The following is a 19,356-nucleotide window of genomic DNA, read 5'->3' as shown; positions in this document are numbered from 1 at the left end:
TCCAGTCTATGCTGAACTTCGTAGACTTCTCTCCAAAATACTTCGACCTCCTCTGGTTTGGGTGGGTGTTCGAGAGTAACTGGAGGGTCTTGGAAGAGTCGAAATGGGTCAGAGAAAAACTGTTGATTTTCTCTGACCCACCTCTCCCTCCGCTCGAGACTTCTCTTAGCGTCAGATAGTATAAGTATTCTCTCAACAATATGCTGCCTGATGGTCAGCAGTTTTGACTTGTTAAGTGTGTGATAACTGGTCCGGAGTTCGCGCGCGAACTTTCGAACCTTGGCGGTAAAATTCCTGCCAGATGTGTTGTAGTCAATCACACATTGAATGCGGGTCGCATACTGTCTTGTCCAGCCTATCTTTATGGCAAGTTGATGCATTCGCCTTTTGGTCTTATGATCAGCCGTTGGTTTTGTTTTACGGTTCGTATCGGCCAAAGCTCTCGCTGCATTATACACACAATAATTGATAGCCCAGAGGTCGGATTCACCGGAAAAATGTCCACGAAGCTCGTCATCCATTTCAGCCATATCTTTAGGCTTGAAAGAAACCTTAGTGTTGATGTTTCTCCGGGTCGTAAAGCATCGCTCTTCATCTATTGGATGCCTGCTCACGGTTGGTCTTAGCGTCGCGAAAAGTGCGATAGTTCCGGGTGTTTCTCGCACCACAGAGCATGCAGCCGTTCCATGTAACCCCGTTCACGGGCCACACTCGCATCGTAGCACTCTAGTAAGTCGTGATTCAGTTGCTCCGTCCACCCAAAGGTCGCGAGATCCCGCCGATCCATCGCATTGAATCCATTTTCGTTGGCTCCCTCAGCTCTAGATTGGTCGGCATTGTTGGCCGACCCATTGTCGGGAGCCCTGCGCGTTCTGTTGTTTTGAACCGCACTTACTACAACTATGTTTGGTGTTGTTATTGTTGTTCCCACGAGAAGCTAGGGAAAGGGGTTCGTCAATCCTTGTAGAGCCCCGCATGCAAGGATAAGGCTGCGTACTCTGAGAGGTCGCCCGGTATCCCAGAGTCACCATTCTAGACACCTCACCCAGGTGCCATTCAGCTTTCGGCACGGTTTTCACACCTCCGCTTGGGGGTTAAATTCTTCGGGACCAACCCTGGATAATTGTCAGCGACTGGGTATTTATTTTTATAACTATATTCAGCAGAAACCCTTGATACAGGGACCCTATATCCGCAACCCGAGGACGCGTTCGGTGGCTTTTTCATAGGCCCTTCGGTTTGATTCTAGAGGAATCAAAACCGAAAAAAATATATATATACTTTGTGCTAATTGTACAAAGTTAACTAAAGTAATGTTTTTATTATTTTAACTATTATAAATGATTAAAAAAAAAATAGCACTTCGTTCTCATAAAAAAATAGCACTTCGTTCTCATAAATGTTGTTCAGAGAAAATGTTGAAACCTGAATCATAATTTGCATTTCTGAATGTACTTTTTACATTTTCATCCTAATGAGAAGGTATTGGTTTTATGTGAAAAATGACTTTCGCGGATTCCATCAAATGTCGACGTTTCGAGACCTAAGTCGGAAAAAATAGTTTTTACGTCGGTGTCTGTCTGTCGTCGTTGTCGTTGCAGTCTGTAAACACGTTAACAATTGAAGGAATTATTCGATTGGATTTCCCTTTAGCACACTGTATAAGGACATTAATAGAAAGGACGACTTCGTTAGCCATATTTTTTCGAAGAAATTTTAAAAAGTTACAGAATTTTGAAAATTTTTAAGACTGCTTTTTTAAATATTTCAAAATTCTTTCGACAGATATTTGTAGTAAGCCAAAATACAAACAATTTATTTTTATCACTTTTTTTGATAAAATAAAAATTACAAAAGTTATAGCGTTTTCAAATTTTAAAAAACCAAACGAAAATGAACATTTGCAGCCAAAAAAGCTTGATATGAAAAAAAGTCAAGAAAACAAAAACGTTACATTTTCAAAGCCCTACTAGACTATCTAAACAACTTTTTGAATTTTGATTAAAAAAATCGAAAATTCAAATTTTGATCGCACGAAAAATAATTAATCATTACATTCCCATCCTAATGAGAATGTATTTGTTTTATGTAAAAAATGACTTTTGCGGACTCAATCAAATTTCGACGTTTCGAGACCCCGTCGGTCAGAAAAAGTAGTTTTTACGTGGGTGTCTGTCGTCGTTTTTGTTGTTGACTTTGTTGTCTGTAAACACGGTAAAATTTAAAGAAATTATTTGCTTGTATTCCCCTTTGTCACATTTTATAAGAATATGAAAAGAAGGGACGTCTTCGTTAGTCAGCTATTTTGATAAAATTTTAAAAAGTACATTTTTAAGACCACTTTTTTCAAATTTGAAATGTTTTTTGACAGCTATTTATAGTAGATTAAAATACACACAATTTATCCTCATTAGTTTTTTTGATAAAATAAAAGTGTCAAAAATTATGCAACCTAAAAAAGAATATCAACATCTTTAGCAATTACTTTTTTGCAGGGTACGTAGTTTTTGTTGTATTTTTGAAAAAGATTGAAAATAAAACATTTATATTTGAGTACAACCATACAAGCTCTGAGAATAAATGAGAAAAAAATTTATTCAACTAAAAAAGATTTACAAATTTTTTACGAATATTTTTTTGATAGGAAGCGTAGCTTTTTTAATCGTAAAAAACAAGATGAAAAATGTTTTTAAAATAAATAAAAACAAGACAATGAGAATAAGACTGTTTCAATTTCTATACATATTATGAATTTTAATGATGTAAATTTATTAAAATGATACATATTTGAGCCCAGCTAAGAATAAAATTAATGCAAAATAAGAAACAAACATTAAAGTATTCATAATAAATACAGTTTGTACTTTATTTTGCAAAATCTAAATGGCCAATACCAGGCAGAGGTTCATAAAAAATGTATTTGACATAAAAGTGTTGAGCATAATGTAGAAAATTTGACATTTTGGGCAAAATCGAGTGCGAAGCACAAGATACGTGATGAGAATGTGTTCGCTAAATCCGAAAGGGATTTAACAAAGGAGAGTTCACAATTGCCAAATTGCAGTTTTCGATTCGTTGATATTTAATTTTAAAAGATCTGTGCACATGTTTAACATCTGCCCTTGTAATAAAAAATGTTGTGCATGTTTATGGCTGAAAAAATGATTTCTTCGTTTAAAAGAACCTTAATAAACCATCAAAGTTCTGGAAACACTCGTTATATTCTTCATCCCCAAAGAAATCCCAAAATATACCCTTATTTTTTAGGTGTTACATGGGTGGCCCCCTTAAAAAGTTAATTGTTTTCGAAATTCTGTATAAAATAAGCCCAGGGTGAAGCCAATATGTCTAGTTTTTAAGTAGATATTGCAAAAATAGTGTAAATTTCAATATTTTCTTAAATTCTCAATAACTTCCGAAATAATCAACATTTCTCAATATTCTTGGACTCATTTTGCAGCTATTTTTTCATTGTATCACAATAAATAAAGTGATATAAATCACAATAAATAAATAAAGCAAAAAATAATCATAATAGAAGTTAAATAAATATATTTTTTGAGGAAGTTACATAAAAGCTTCTTAATTATAGGTTTCATATATTTTACACAAATATTTTTGTTACAACTTCAAGTTCTAAAAAAAATTCCTTTTTAACATTTCTGTGACAGTCAACACATTAGTCCATATTGGCACTTAGCAAGGAAGGGGTTTTATGAAAAATAACACAATTTTGGATGGCACAACTTATTCACAGATCGCGTACACTTGAGAGTTCATTGGATCAAGACGTCTGTTCCGCGATGGCATGGGCGCATATTCAGAATTCGTTCCCGAGGTCGCCACCCTTGCCTAGTAGCAACTTATTTAACATAACTTTACTCAGCAGAACCTGACCTCACCTAACCTGAATTAACAGAAATTTATTGAACTATACGAAAAGCTCTGGAAGCATATTTTCCGAGTAGCAAATGTATGCTACATCGAATGTGTCAACTCGAGCCTAACGTGGAAATAAATCTAACCTAGCCTAACCTAGCCTAACCTAACCTCACGAAACACAATTAAACTGATTGTGTTGTCCCGTTGTGTTTGCGGTACCGTTTGAATCAGCTTGGGCTTAACCTGCAAAGAGGTCAAACCTATCCTAACCTAAAAAACCTGACCTAACCTAACCTAACTTAACTTCACGTAACACAATTAAACTCATTGTGTTGTCCCGTTGTGTTTGCGGTACCTTTTCATTCTGGTTCGGCTTAACCTGCATAGAGGTTTAACCTATCCTAACCTAACAAAACCTGACCTAAACTTACCTAGCCGAATGAAATTCAACCACACGTGTAGTGCTATATTTAATAGGTTATCTCGATCTTAACCTACAAATGAAGAAAAAAGGACACGTTATAACAGGCAGAAAATAGACTGAAGTAGGTCTATAAATCAATTTAATTACGATAAAAAGCAAGATAAAATGTGAACACGAAAGATAGTATAAATATATCCCTCAAGTTTAAGAAAAGCAGAGAGAAAAAAATTTTGAATAAAACTCTTATTCATTTGTATGTTTAAGTTATAGTTCTACATTTTAATTGATACAAACATTGTCAGGTTAATTGAAATGGGGTCATTTCTACTTGTAGTTCTAAGTGTCTTCAAATGAGTAATGTGCGTCTAAATTTTTAACCACTGTAGTACAATGAAATGAATTTTATTGTGTTACAACGGGAACACTTAAGTTAAGTTCTATTGCGTTAAGCAAAATTTCGTTATGTTCTGTTAAGTTAGATTCATTTCTAGGTTAAGGTCGAGTTAACCTATTAAATATAGCACACATTTAAGACTGAGAACCGTACGCTTACATAGCTACACATGTGGTTGAATTTCATTCGGCTAGGTTAGGTTAGGTCAGGTTTTGTTAGGTTGGGATAGGTTAAACCTCTATGTAGGGTAAGCCGAAGCTGAATGAAACGGTACCGCAAACACAACGGGACAACACAATGAGTTTAATTGTGTTACGTGAAGTTAGGTTAGGTTAGGTCAGGTTTTTTTAGGTTAGGATAGGTTTTACCTCTTTGCAGGTTAAGCCCAAGCTGATTCAAACGGTACCGCAAACACAACGGGACAACACAATCAGTTTAATTGTGTTTCGTGGGGTTAGGTTAGGCTAGGTTAGATTTATTTCTAGGTTAGGCTCGCGTTGACCCATTCGATTGCTACTCGGAAAATATGCTTCCAGAGCTTTACGTGTAGTTCAATAAATTTCTGTTAATTCAGGTTAGGTGAGGTCAGGTTCTGTTGGGTAAAGTTATGTTAAATAAGTTGATATCAGGCAAGGGTTGATCCTTCACAGTTGTCGACATGTTTTTGAAGTGAAAATTTGCATCACTGGCATTATTTTGAAATTTATTTGCCTCAGTGCATGATTTCTCGTCATTTTTGGAGGTTATGGATCAACCATGACGTGATGGGTGATTTTTGATACCGAATTTGAATTCAGCGTCCCAAAATCCATAGGAATACGTGTGTCTTGTTACCAGATCCACACACTTATTTTTTTGTGTGGCTGTATTATAAGTATATCCGAAAATATATATAAGAATTAGCCGTACAATTTATAGTGCTTTCTTAAGTATAGCTTACACCGATAACATAAGTTAGATCTCTTTATATTATTTGTTAAAGTGACATTATAATTCGTAATTGCAGCATCCAGGAACTGTGGATACTACCGACTGGATCGGTAAAATATAGTGATCCGCAGGTCAGCACTATTTGATAATTCGTACTGATAACCATCAATGATAGTCATATTTAGTTACTAGTAATTGTAGCGTTTACTGAACTGTCGTGTTTTCCATATACATATTTGGAATATCAGTAGATTTAGCTTGATTTTCAGTAAAATATAAGGTTCTTTTTTCTGGGTGTATATGCAATGCATTATTATTATTGATTTATTACGGCATATATGACAAACATAATTTATACTGAATTTTATATCAATTAAATTAGAACTAATTAGTTTGCAAGATTTCACTACGATCAGAATATATGAGCCATTCCCAAAATTATTATAATTTTTCAATATGAATTTATGAATTTTTTCGCGTCCACGCTTATTTCCCGTTTCCTCACAGTTAGTACCATAAGATACAAAAAAATGTCAGTTCGAACAATTTTTTTTCTCTGAAGTTACACTATCCAAAGTGTCCAACTTTTTGAGAATGTCCCATACTAGATCGTATGATAAATTTATTCTGAATTTTCAGATTTCGGTAGATCCTAAAAGAAAATATGCAACTTACGAAGGCACATAGAAACTACGTACTTCGCGCACTTTATCCTAAGTAGATACAAATTTCTGTATATTAAGCATAGAGTGCGCGAGGTACGTAGTTTCTATCTGTATCCGTGATTTGTGTTTTTCTTATTAGGACCCATCAATTTTAGAAATTTAAAGCTAAGTTTTAAGAATTAGAATTTAAAAGGATTGCTTTTATAACACTTACGCAACCTATAAGATGTCCCATAGGAAATGAAAAATGGATTGTTCGTGGCCTTATTCGACCTGAATTTTTTGATGAAAAAACAAATCTTTATCATTAACGGACCCCAAAGCCACAGGATAAAAATTAATAGTGAAAAATATGTCTAAGGCTTTAACATTAAGCTTCTAAAAGTATGATCAGAACAAAATAAGTAAACATTTTAAGTATCGAGCAGTTGAAAAAACAATTGCTACTTATAGCAGTTTAATAATAGTTTCACTATATAAATAAAGCGTGCAAAACCTTGTAAGGTATCTAATTATCTCTTTACTTATTTCTCTATAAAAAAATCTTCTTTTACATCTCATATACTTATTCTAATCCTAACCTATTATGTGTTTTCCAATTTCAACTTTAATTTTTCTTTTTTTCTAACATGGAACTCACACATGATAAATTTTAGCAAATATTTTCAAACTAATTAAGGTATACTATACTTATATTGTTTTATATTCTGATTATCACAACATGCTTGGATATCACAATTTAATATTTGTTTGATACATATTTGATGAGGAAACCAGCTATATTTCCGAAACTTAATCGCTTATCTTTTTAAATAAGTTAAATAAGTTAGTTAAAAACTAACTTCATTCACACAAATCAAAGAGACCCTAGGTCTTCGCGAAATTTTATAGAGCGTGCTGGCTTAGGCCACACGGGTGACGAAAGAAATTAAAGTTAAAGTTTTGTTTTTATTTATTTAGATTATAAGAATTTGTGACGTTAAATTTAAATCTGCCGATTTAGATTTTATACCCTTTCAGAAATTTGTATCTTCTTTACAAATTAATAAAATTTCTTCCTCCTCCAAAAGCTGTCAAATTACTTTCCTTCCGGTGTACAATTTCTCCTATAGGGTTCGCCTTTTTCCTTTTTTAAGGCTGATGGAGCTGCGTGCAAAAAAATGTTCAAATCTCAATTAATCATAACAAGCGAGAGTCGAAAATTATAAAAATGAGGGGAAGTACAATACGCTGAGCAGGCTGAAAATGATGTCACATGGAAGTCAAAAGAAAAACGAACACCTAATAGAGACATCCTAAAGTGATACCATACGCTAATAGTTTCATTTGAAATATATGGCAGTACGAAAAATTGCATTTTCCATACTTTATCGTAATGGGATTGGCAAAAAATGATTCCTCAATTTGTTTAAATGAACAAACGTTTCCGATTGATTTTTGCATGTTGAATTAAAATTCAATTGCCTCCATCTTCTTTACCTGACTTTATGCAGTTTTTTTTAGCAGTGGAATCGGTTTCAGCGTGCCAAAAACCTTCCAAATCGCCTAATGAGGTCCCTGGGTCTGATTTTTTAAATTTTAGACCTGTAATTGACACAACATAAAAATACTTGACCGAAATTTTAGTATTTCTCCCAAAATTTTACATTATATGTTTTTATCTAATAACTAGTATTATTTTTTTAAATTTATTTTTCTGTTCAGAATCAATGGTTTATCATAGGTTGCACTTTTCCTACTCTTAAACTAGTTACATTGTTTTTTTGATTGGAAAAAATCTAATGTACTAACTGATTCTCTTTCTTGAAGGTGAACGAGATTTCCTGGAATAAAGACTCTGACACATTTTACCTCACAAACGGTCAAGGTTGCGTTCACATTTTAAGTTATCCGGACCTAGAATTGCTGCATGTGATTAAAGCTCATCCTGGAACATGTATTTGCATCGAGTTTGACCCCACCGGCCGATATTTTGCGACCGGATCAGCTGACGCCCTCGTGTCTCTCTGGGATGCTGACGAATTGTGCTGTTTAAGAACTTTCTCCAGGCTCGAATGGCCAGTACGGACGATTTCCTTTTCCTATGATGGAAAGCTTCTCGCAGCAGCCTCCGAGGACCTTGTAATCGACGTTGGTGAGGTCGAAACGGGCGAAAAAGTAACGGATATTCCTGTTGAGGCTGCAACATTTACTGTTGCTTGGCATCCTAAACAGTATTTACTGGCATACGCTTGCGATGATAAAGACACGTATGATAGAAAAAGAGATGCTGGGAGTTTAAAAGTGTTTGGTTTTGCTAGTGATTAATGAATATGTGTGAATTTGGAGTTCGTCCCCATATTACGTAATGCTTTTAGTAGTGCCGCTTATCAGTAATTATTTAGCACTGAAAATTATGCGGCTTATAGAATTAAGAGAATGGACCATGAAATGTGAACTAATTATATGATTTTTCTATACATTCTTTTGCTGTTAAACCAATAATGTTTTGTATTTTCTTCCATCCGAAAATATTGTGCCAAATTCAACCTCGTCGTTTAACAAATGACTATGGAAGGGGAGTGGTGGCGATTGTCATGGTAAAAAAAAGGTAGAACCAACTGAGTCAACGTCGCGGGCTTAACGTTTATTATCCTATAACAAATTGAGAATAGCATATACAGTACTCTTCCACTTATCGCACTATCACCTACGGCGACTTCCTTTATTCGCTTTGATCCCATTGCCGACACATGCTTGCTAACGCATTAAACAAAATGCTTACACAAAAGAAAATGTATTTTTAAATGTTGACATTTAATGTGACCTATTTAATAACTTAGATTCACTTTGTAAACGACTAGGAATTCTGGATCGAAGAACAAAACACTTATTTTGGGAAAGAAATTTAAAAAAATAGATTGCATTAAAAAAGCAGAGGCCGTCATCGATATTGCAAGAGATATCGACACTACTGTTAATAACATTTATAGGTAAGAATAAAATAGGAGAATTCCTATTTATAAATTGAATTTCAATTAATATATTTTAATTTGTTTATAATATATTTTTAGAAAGAAAATCGCCTAATATTTATTTTTAGAGTTTATCAATTTATATTGCATTTTCTCAAGGAATGATCAAACTAAAGATAAAATACGAGTTATTTTATATGGAAACACTTACATGCCTATCCAGAGTTCGCGAATTTTTAATGATATTTTCTGAACAAAATTTTTAACAAACCAGAAAGTTTTCTTTCAGAATTAGTATGTAAAATCAGCATAACAACCTCTGAATGTTCTACCAATTAGGTATGAGGATAAAATACAGGGGAGAAAAATTTTTTGATGTGCTGGGGGAATTCTCCTAATGCGAATCCCAGTTCCAGACTTTCGAAATAGGTGGGAGGGTACTGTATTATACTTTTTTATTTAAAATAAAGAGGCTCCTACCATAGAAATCGGTGTTTCATATTCCTATAAAAATATTGATAAGATTAATAAGGTAATGTTGTACATTTAAAATTTATTTTAAATTTGAATTAGAATAATAATTAAAGGCTTATGATATCCTTATGTAAGATTAGATATATGTGTTATGTGGTATGTTCAACCCCATTAAAAAATGCTTTTCTTTAATTTTCAAAATGATTATTCACAGGTTTGGTCTAACTTTTTTTTCTTTTTTCTATGAAATTGTGAGTTTGCAATATTGTTTCGTGTTTAGATTGTTTTTTAATCAAAATAATAGTATAATATTAAATTATTAAACGTGTTTCAAAAAATTGAAAATGTGTCGATAAATTAAAGAAAAATGTATTTACAAATGTTAGAGTTATAAGGATTTATCAACATAATCATGAGCCAGATCCAAACATTTTTTGTGGCGTAAGGACAATTTTTTCAAACCATTAGCGTACCACTGTGCGCCCTTCTACTTCATACAATCGGCCCCACCACTCTCTCGCCTGGGAGCGACAAATTCAAACGTAGCGTGTCGGTGAGTCGGCTCTGCTACATGTTGCGTAGGCCTGCCTCGTGTAGAATTGAAAATACACGAGCAGGAACCCGAATTCTCCCGACTTCACGAATAACGATCTAGCTGCTCCTGAAACGTATTATGGTTTTGAAATCACGAGTTACCTTAGAATCATTAGACTTATTGCGAAAAGGAAAATATAATTTACTTAATGTAAATAGATATAGGAGACAAGATTTCTGGGTCTAAAATGGTTCAAATTTAGGGCCGCATATCTTAGTCATATTTTTAGTTAACAATTAATTTTTAACAACTAACAAGCGAATTTTCGACAAAATAGTTAAATTTGCAACCTAAGAAATGATTTTAAAAAATACATTTTTTAATTAAAAATTTTAATGTATACTTTATTCTGCAGTTGAAAAATTAATTTTTAACCCCCAAAAAATGCGAATTTTTAATCGAAGAATTTAGTTTCCATCTAAAAAAAGACGAATTTTCAAAAAAGAAAAATAATTCGCCACCAAAGAAGATAAATTTTCAACTAAAAAGTTAATTTTTTAAGAAAAAAAAGTCCAAAAAATTGTTCAATTTCCATCTTTAGAAACAAATTTTAAAATAAAATAATCAGTATTCAACCAAAAATGGACTAGTCAAAATTTCGAATGAAAAAATAAATTTTTCAATTAAATTAAATTTGAACAAATAAAAACAATGGAATCTACAAAAAAATAGTGAAAATTTCAACCAAAGAAAATGAATTCAACAACAAAGCGACTAATATTCTTCAAAAAAAAGACAAAATTTCAACAAAAAAAATACATGAATTTTCAACTACATAGTTGAATTTTCAACTAAAAAGATCATGTTTAAACGAAAAATTGAATAGTTAAATTTTCAGTTGAAAAATAATTCTTCACACCGAAAAATCAAAGTTTCAACAAAATATTAAAATTTTCAAGCAAAAAATTTAATTTGCAAACAAATAATTTAATTTTCAAACGAATAATTTTTTACCGAAAACAGAAATTTAAAGTTTTAGAACCAATTTAAAAAAACGAAACGAAAAACGAATTTTTAACAAAATAGATACATTTTAAACGAAAAACGGTTACATTATATCAGTTCGAAAAATAAATTGACAACAAAAAAATTTGCAGCAAAATAGTTTAATATAAAAAAAAATTGAACTTTCAACTATCTTATAACAAAAGAAAATAATTTTTACCTAAAAATAGATTTTCAACCAAAGAAATAAATTCTTAATTAAAATAGATGAATTTTTAAACGAGAAGAATAATTTTCTACCAAACAAGATGAATTTTTAAGTGAGAAAGGTCAATTTTCAAAAAAAAAAAAGAATAAATAACAAATTTTTAACATAATTGTTACATTTTCAAATAAAAAAATTTCGTATAAAAAAAATGTTGAACCGAAAATGATACAGTTGTATTTTTAGTTTTTAGATAATGTTTTTTTAACTAACAAAAAAAGTCGAAGTTAACAAAACAGTTAAATTATCAACCAAAAAATCCATTTTCAAACAAGAATAATAATTTTCTATTAAAAAGGATGAAGTTTCAACTGAAAATGATATTTTTTCTTAAAAATTTTAACAAAATTGTTAAATATTTAACCTTAAAAATGAATATTAAAACTATAAAACCAGTATTTAACCAAAAATAGAAAATTTAAATTTTTATATAAAAAATTTTGTTTTCTGCGAAATATTCTAACTTTCGTTGGAAGAAATTAATTTTCTACTGAAAAATATTTTGAACAAAAAAAGAACCAATTTACTGCAGAATAGTTAAATTTTTAATAATATAGTCGAATTTTAAATTAAAAACGATCAATTTTGAACCAAAAATGGAATTTATAGATTCGAAGAGAAAATTGAAGAAATATCGCACAAAATTTATAATTATTTTCTAACAAATTTTGAAAATGGTGAAAAATTAAGCCTTCTTGCGCAGTTTTGTTGCACAATTTTTTTACAGTTTATGTTGGTTTAAAAAATGTTCTTTCTACTTTAAGAGAAGTAAGTTTAAGAGATATTCATAAATTTGGAATCGATTAAAAATAATTAAAACTTGTAAAAATTTGTTAGGAATTTTGTAAGGTTTCACGAAAATGAAAAAAAAAAATTCTTTAAGGTTCCTAGGAATAATTAAGATAATTTTTTATTTTGAAACATTAATTTCAAGGGATTATTTTTAAATATCGCAATAAATTTCACACGATTTCAGAATTGTCAAAGAAGTATCTGGAAGATTTGAAGGCAATCTTTTTAATTTTTATCAAATTTAAAAGAAAATCAGCAAAAGTTAAAATAAATTTTAAGGATTAGACGGCTTAGAAGGTCTGACAAAATTAGAAACAGAATTTTCCCAAAATTAATGTGAAAATTTTTAATTTTTCTTTATTTTTAAAACATGCGCTTTGAGAGAAAATTAAAAAAGTTTTTTTAAGCATATCAAAAGATTTGCTCAAATTTAAACTAAGAGTGTAGAACATTTTAAAGCAAAATGTTTCAATTTGGTAACATTAATACCGTTTAAACTAATCGAGTAAATTCAAGAAATATTTAGAAGAATAGAAGATTCAAATCGAATCGTAAACTTAATTTTTTTTAGAATTTTAGATTTTTCCCGATTTCAAAAATAAACCTTAGAAGCTTTAATGGAATTTTGGGGAGTTTAAGAGAAAAAGCCCAAAAGTTATTAACAATTTAACTCACATGCTTTCTTCATATATGAACACTTTAAAACACCTTTAATGTCTTAAAATACTTATCACAATGTTACAAAACTTAGCTTTTACAATTTTATTTTCATTGTTAAATAATTGTAATTGTAAATAATTGTAAAATAAATTTAACAAAATTTATTTTCTAAAGAAATATCTCATAATTTGAAAGAGACAAACCAATTTTAAAGGTAAGTCATTGTATATAGTATCTTAATAACTAATGAAATTTCAAATAAAAACTGTACACTGTATACATTAATTTTAATAAAGAAAAATTATAATACTTTTACAAATATTCCTAAATTTTCATTTAATATGATACACATTGATTTTTATTTTAAAAAAATTTTGAAATAGGTGGTAATTTTTTTTATTTTTGCGAGATTTTAGTATCATATTTCACCTTAAGGAATAGATTTGAGTGTCCCCATGCAAGAACAAGACGTAGATTTTTCTAGCGCGGCGGAGTTGGCTCATGACGACTGAACATTCAAATTGGAAATTTTGAATTTTAAAACATATTATCGTAGATAATTATATTCCGTATCTTTTTTTTCCTTACAAGAAAATCGTATCTTTTTTCGTTTTTTAAAAAATTGCAAAAACGAGTTTTTTCAAAAGTCGATTTTGAATTAGATTTTTGTCTTCCACTCGTGCTCAAATCCACAGTTTTTGGAAGTTCTTTATAAAATTCAGATGAAATATTCCTCATAACATCCTTGTTATGACAATTAGCGATAAAACTTTTCAACTTTATTTATGACAATATAAAAAATTATTTTCAAAGCTATTGCATATTTCGTTCCACAAAACGTTTGAGTGTTTCGTTTATCGAGGAAAGTTTGAGCAAACACAAACTTACTGCGGAGAAGTTGTTCAGAAAGGTACAAAGAAGTTTTCTGCAAAGGCTTTTTTCAAATAAATTAATGGGTAAAAAGCTGTGAACGCTAAACTTTGAGTGAGCGACTGATCTTCATGCGTGTATTATGCCGAGTCGGGATGTCTTTCCCTATACGGCTGTACAATGAACTCAAAGGTGGATTATTCAAACATTAGATGACCGTCAAACGTACTTCAGCCTTCTTAATCCCAAAAGAAGCCAAAACATTGCAGTTTTCTACAAAAACAAAATAGATCATTTCTATTCTGACTACGGAAGTGTACACTTCGTATACGAATTGCGAGTTTTAGCATTAGTGAGAACTGAATTTATAGTTTATAATAATAAAATTATTATCTAAACTAATTTTCAAATTACTGTAATGGAAAGTGAATCCCAAGGTTCTTTTAGAGAGAGGAAACGAACAAAATATGAAGAAGCGTGGGCTAGAAATGTTAATTAAACATGCCGAAATAGAGTACGTATAACATTTATTTGGTTTTTTCTTTCGATAACAGCTTAAAAAAATGAGGTTCCCTTTTTTCTACATTTTGAACTCCAAATAAATATCGTGATAAAAGCGTATTTTATTGAAAATTTAAAGATAAAAAAAACTGCAGTAATAATATTAAAACATAAAAATTTCATCCTAGGAAGTGACTAAAAGAATGGTTAATTATCGAGTTAAACATCAAATACATTTAATAAATTTCAATAATAATTCTTCAATAAACATTTTCAAAACAAACTTTTTTAAATACAGGGCGAAGAGTACGTCTACACTTCTAAGAAACTTGTTTCTGAAAGACATTTTGTACCAGTTCAAAATTGCTGTAAGCAGAAATGTTTTTTGAAGATTTCAACTTTTGCACAGAATAAATTTCATGACCAATTCTGGAATCTGGGAGACTACAACAAACAAATATTTTTCTCAGTGCGTTAATGAAATGCAAGGACCCTTCGCGAGTAAATGCTACCGAAGTTCCGCGTCTAATCTTGTGGACATATTATTTCTCAACTGATCAAAAAAATATTCTTGCTTGCAAACAGTTTTTGTTTAAAATTTTGAATATAGGGAAAGGAAGGTTAGAATGCGTTCAAAAAAAGATTTTAGCTAGAGAAAGTTTAGATGATAAGAGAGGTAAGCATGAACATCAATGCGTCAAATTGACTGATGATGTGAAGGAATTGATAAAAGTTCACTGTCTGTCCATGCCACATCAACAATCTCACTATAGTAGAGAGTCGACATCTCTAAACTACATAATCAATCCGGAAATAAATTTGCACAAAATGTATGAGGAATTTTTAGAATTTTATGCTGCTACGGCAGGAAGTGAACTAGATTTGCACGAAAATACCTATAGCAATTTCTTCAACCATTATATTAACTTTTCATTTAAATGACCGAGAACAGATGTTTGCAATGAATGTTATTTAAGTTCCTTACAAGCTATACAATCTGATGTAATTGCAAATCACAAAAAAAATGTTCAGGAATATCAGGCTTTAAAAAAAGAACTGCTTTCAGAAGAAAATGTACTTTGCTGTGAATTCGATTACGTGCAAAATCTTCCCTTGCCAAAAATTCCCGTTTCAGAACAGTTTTATAAAAGATTACTCTGGTTATATTTATTTAACGTACACGTATTTACCTCAAAAAACAGTTACATGTTTCCTTTCTTAGAAGGTAGTGCGAAAAAGGGTGCGAATACTGTGTGCAGTTTTATACAACACGTAATTGAAAAAGAATTTGATGAAACACGTTTCACGAAAATTGTACTTTTTTCTGATGCAGCAGGCGGACAAAATCGAAATTACACAGTGTTTGCTTTCTTCTTAACACTATGCATAGATCTTAATATTGAAATCTGGCATATTTTTCCTGTTCGCGGTCACTCCAATTGTCAGCGTGATCGAAATTTTGGTTTATACTCGCAAAAAAAGACAAAACTAGAGCTAATTGAAACAGCGGCAAAGTACATTGAACTGATCAGAGATTCTCGCGATCCTCCGTTTATTATGGTTCAATCAGCAAACAATATTTTGCATGATTTTGAAAAATCTTTTAAAGGAAACGTACGAATTCCGAAGGCTATGAAAATCAGTCAGACTTGTGTAATTAAATATTTACCAAACAGCAATGTACAGCTTTTTGATCATTATTACGACGAAAATCCTTCTTTATTTACTATTCAGCCAAGCATTAAACTCAGAGACTTGGAAAAGATTGCCCCTCCAAAAGTCGGTCTCACACAAGCTAAAATGAATGACGTTAAAAGCTTGCTTAAATATCTCTCTCCTAAAGGTCAAAAATTGTTCACAGATTACTTTGCGTCGATAACAAAAATTGAAGAAGTCGATGATTCTGTGTTATCTGAAGAGAAATAATATGAACTTTACATTAATAAAATTGTATTATAATATAATGTAAATTAAAAATGGAATAAGTCCTGTTAGAACATTTTATAATTAGCACTGTAATATAAGCCTGTGATTACAATGATCTCGTTAACTATTTATATAAATCATTATAAACATAAGTATTCGCAAACCAAATAAAAATTTGATATATTTTATGTCAATTGAAGTGTTATTATTTATTTTTAAATCTGACCCACTTATTACCTGCCTAAACTGCAAGACATCTCGACTCGGCACAATACACGCATAAAGATCAGTCACTCGCTCAAAGTTTAGCGTTCACACTTTTTTACCTATTAATTTATTTGAAAAAAGCCTTTGCAGAAAACTTCTTTGTACCTTTCTGAACAACTTCTCCGCAGTAAGTTTTTGTTTGCTCAAACTTTCCTCGATAAACGAAACACTCAAATGTTTTTTGGAACGAAATATGCAATACCTCTGAAAACAATTTTTTATATTGTTATAAATAAAGTTGAAAAGTTTTATCGCTAATTGTCATAACAAGGACATTATAAGGAATATTTCCTCTGAATTTTATAAAGAAATTCCAAAAACTGTTTTTTGACAAATTTATGCAACCTCTTTATGAAATGACAAGTCTTTTGTACTCAAATAGAGAAATGGAAATTTTTCATTAACTATGGATGTTTAATTGACGTCAATTCCCTTACTACTCACACTTGAGTATATTGAGGAATTTCTTTTTTGCAAAAAAGTATGAATGTCCTTCGTTTATAGACTTTTCTTATTATGTATTTATTTTGCAAACGCACATGCATATATTATATCTTACCAAAATTTAATATAAAATTCTTTAATGTTGAAAGGATTTGAATACTACGATTTTTAATGTCGCCGAATATTTAGAAATAATTTGACAAATTTTATATATACTTTAAAATAAACTTTTGGTAATTGCATACAACTTATCTTTAAGCTATAATAAAAACTATATCTTTAAGCATACAGGGATGTATATTTTTTGAATTTTTCAAAAATTATTTCATTACTTATTTCGATTGGAAATCATTGAACCTCTTGCGATTAAAAGCCGGAATTCTGCCCGAGAAGAAATGTGCTGAAAGTAAATTTTAAAAAATCATTCGAATTTTAATTTTAAGGACTGATAATTTCACACAATTTCCAGGCGCATCTTTTTTCTTTCTTCTCTAAGAATTTGTTGGTTCTTCATTTTTTTATACCAATTAGAAAAGTGTACATTTTCGAAAACTAACAATTATCAGTTTTTTTCACTTCAGCTTGTGCTAACTTAGCTCATTTTCATAATTTTTAGATTTTGTTAAGAACTATTTTATAGCGCCGATTTTGGGACTGACGGTGGGTGGGAACTGACTCATTCTAGCCCACTCCGCTTTTGTTTGTTAATGCTTGACTAGTCGCCTGAGTGACAACCGCAGACACCGTAGACCCCGCGCAGTTCCTGTTATACCTACATACGACGCGGCGTCAATTCGCGGAAGGGCTATTGAAGGGTTTCACTGTTTTTCAGAATTGTTTTCTTCGTTTAAAATCATGGTATAAGTCTCCATAAAATAAAATTTTATTAAATTTATTTTACAATTATTTACCATTTATTTACAATTACAATTTCTTACAATTAAAATAAAATTGTAAAATCTAAATTTTGAAATAAGTATTTTAAAACATGAAAGATTTTGTAAAAATTTCATACACAAGAAAATAAGTATTATCAGTTTGTTTTTAAATTTATATAAATATAATTATTATCCAGACTTGGCTCCCAATGATTGCAAGTCGGACAACTTAGCGGCGCCACTAACGAAAAACAAAATGTCATACAATGCATATTTTTTGGCTTTTCTTTGCCTAAAAAATGAATTTTTTGCGCTATTTGTTTTCGAGAAAACCGTCAAATCAGTGGCGCCCTCTACAAAAATCATTGCATTTAAAAAAATGACTAGGTTAAATTTTTTCTTCTATTTTTTGGCTTCACAATGTGCTATGAATCACTTTTGTAAAATCAACCTTTATTTTAAAAAATACCCCCGTAAGGAAAAGTATTTAAAAAATGACTAGGCTCGATTTTTTTGCTTTTTTTGCTTTCCAATGTGATATTAAACACTTTTGTAAAATCAACCCTTATTTTAAAAAGCAATCCCCTGTGGTGCAAAAACGTATTCAATAAAAAGAAACTATCTAAATGTAATATACTTATAAAATATTAACACTGTTTTTTTTAAAGCATAATTAGAGAGCAAAATGATTCTTTACCCCTAATCGTTACAGAAACAACCCCCGTATTTGCATCCCAATACAAACCTACAGACTGATGCCAAAAGCGTAGGTGCTTTTGATTTTTGAGCTCTTTCATTATTTTCCAATGGCATATCCATCTCTCTTGTAAAAATAACCCTTATATAAAAAAAGAAACACCCTTTAATGGAAACACGCATTGAAAAAGTCGATATCTACCTAGATGGTACTTTCAAAATAGTAACATGGTACTTTTAAGAATAATTATTTCTTACCCCTAATCTTTACAAAAGTAACCCCCGTAATGTATAAGCTAAAATTGAAACATCTTCTATCAAAAGTATTTATTTAAAAAATATCATTTACCTTTTTCAATGCGTCTTTTAATGCACTTAAACAACTTCCAGCACAACGATTCTTAACGAGAAAAATCAATTTTCATATAACGAGCAACCTACATTTTCAGAACGATTGCATATTTTTTATAGCAGACCGTTTCTAAAATAATTTCTTTAAATACTTATTAAAACTCGTGTAACTACAATCTGTTCACGATAGGAAGGCCCCTCTGAAACAGCTGCACATTCTTATAATTTACTCATAAGAAAAAAATCGCACAAAAACACAGCTTATACCATAATAAAGCTGACTTTATTGCGCTTCACACAAGTCCCCATTTGTTTATCTAAAGAAATTGGTTTGGAAAATATCCTTCGCGATATGATGAAAACCGTGGTTTTTTCGAGTAACTCTGTCCTTGCACTTGCTTGACTTTCGACGACGACATCTTTGAAACGAACGATGTAATAAA

The 19,356-nt window shown here is 31.0% G+C and overlaps 1 protein-coding gene across 1 annotated transcript in view; it reads left to right on the top strand.

Moving 5' to 3' along the window:
- Positions 1-9,733, top strand: part of LOC117172665 (THO complex subunit 3) — a 98,429-nt gene extending 88,696 nt beyond the window's left edge. Inside the window, exon 3 of the mRNA XM_033360792.1 lies at positions 8,105-9,733. Within this exon, the coding sequence (XP_033216683.1) occupies positions 8,105-8,602 (498 nt within the window). The 3' untranslated portion in view covers positions 8,603-9,733. The remainder of the gene's footprint in view (positions 1-8,104) is intronic.
- Positions 9,734-19,356: the final 9,623 nt, after the last annotated feature.

This window comes from Belonocnema kinseyi, chromosome 5, assembly GCF_010883055.1.
Source record: "Belonocnema kinseyi isolate 2016_QV_RU_SX_M_011 chromosome 5, B_treatae_v1, whole genome shotgun sequence".
NCBI classification, from domain to species: domain Eukaryota; kingdom Metazoa; phylum Arthropoda; class Insecta; order Hymenoptera; family Cynipidae; genus Belonocnema; species Belonocnema kinseyi.
This window is presented reverse-complemented; position numbering and strand designations above follow the sequence as displayed.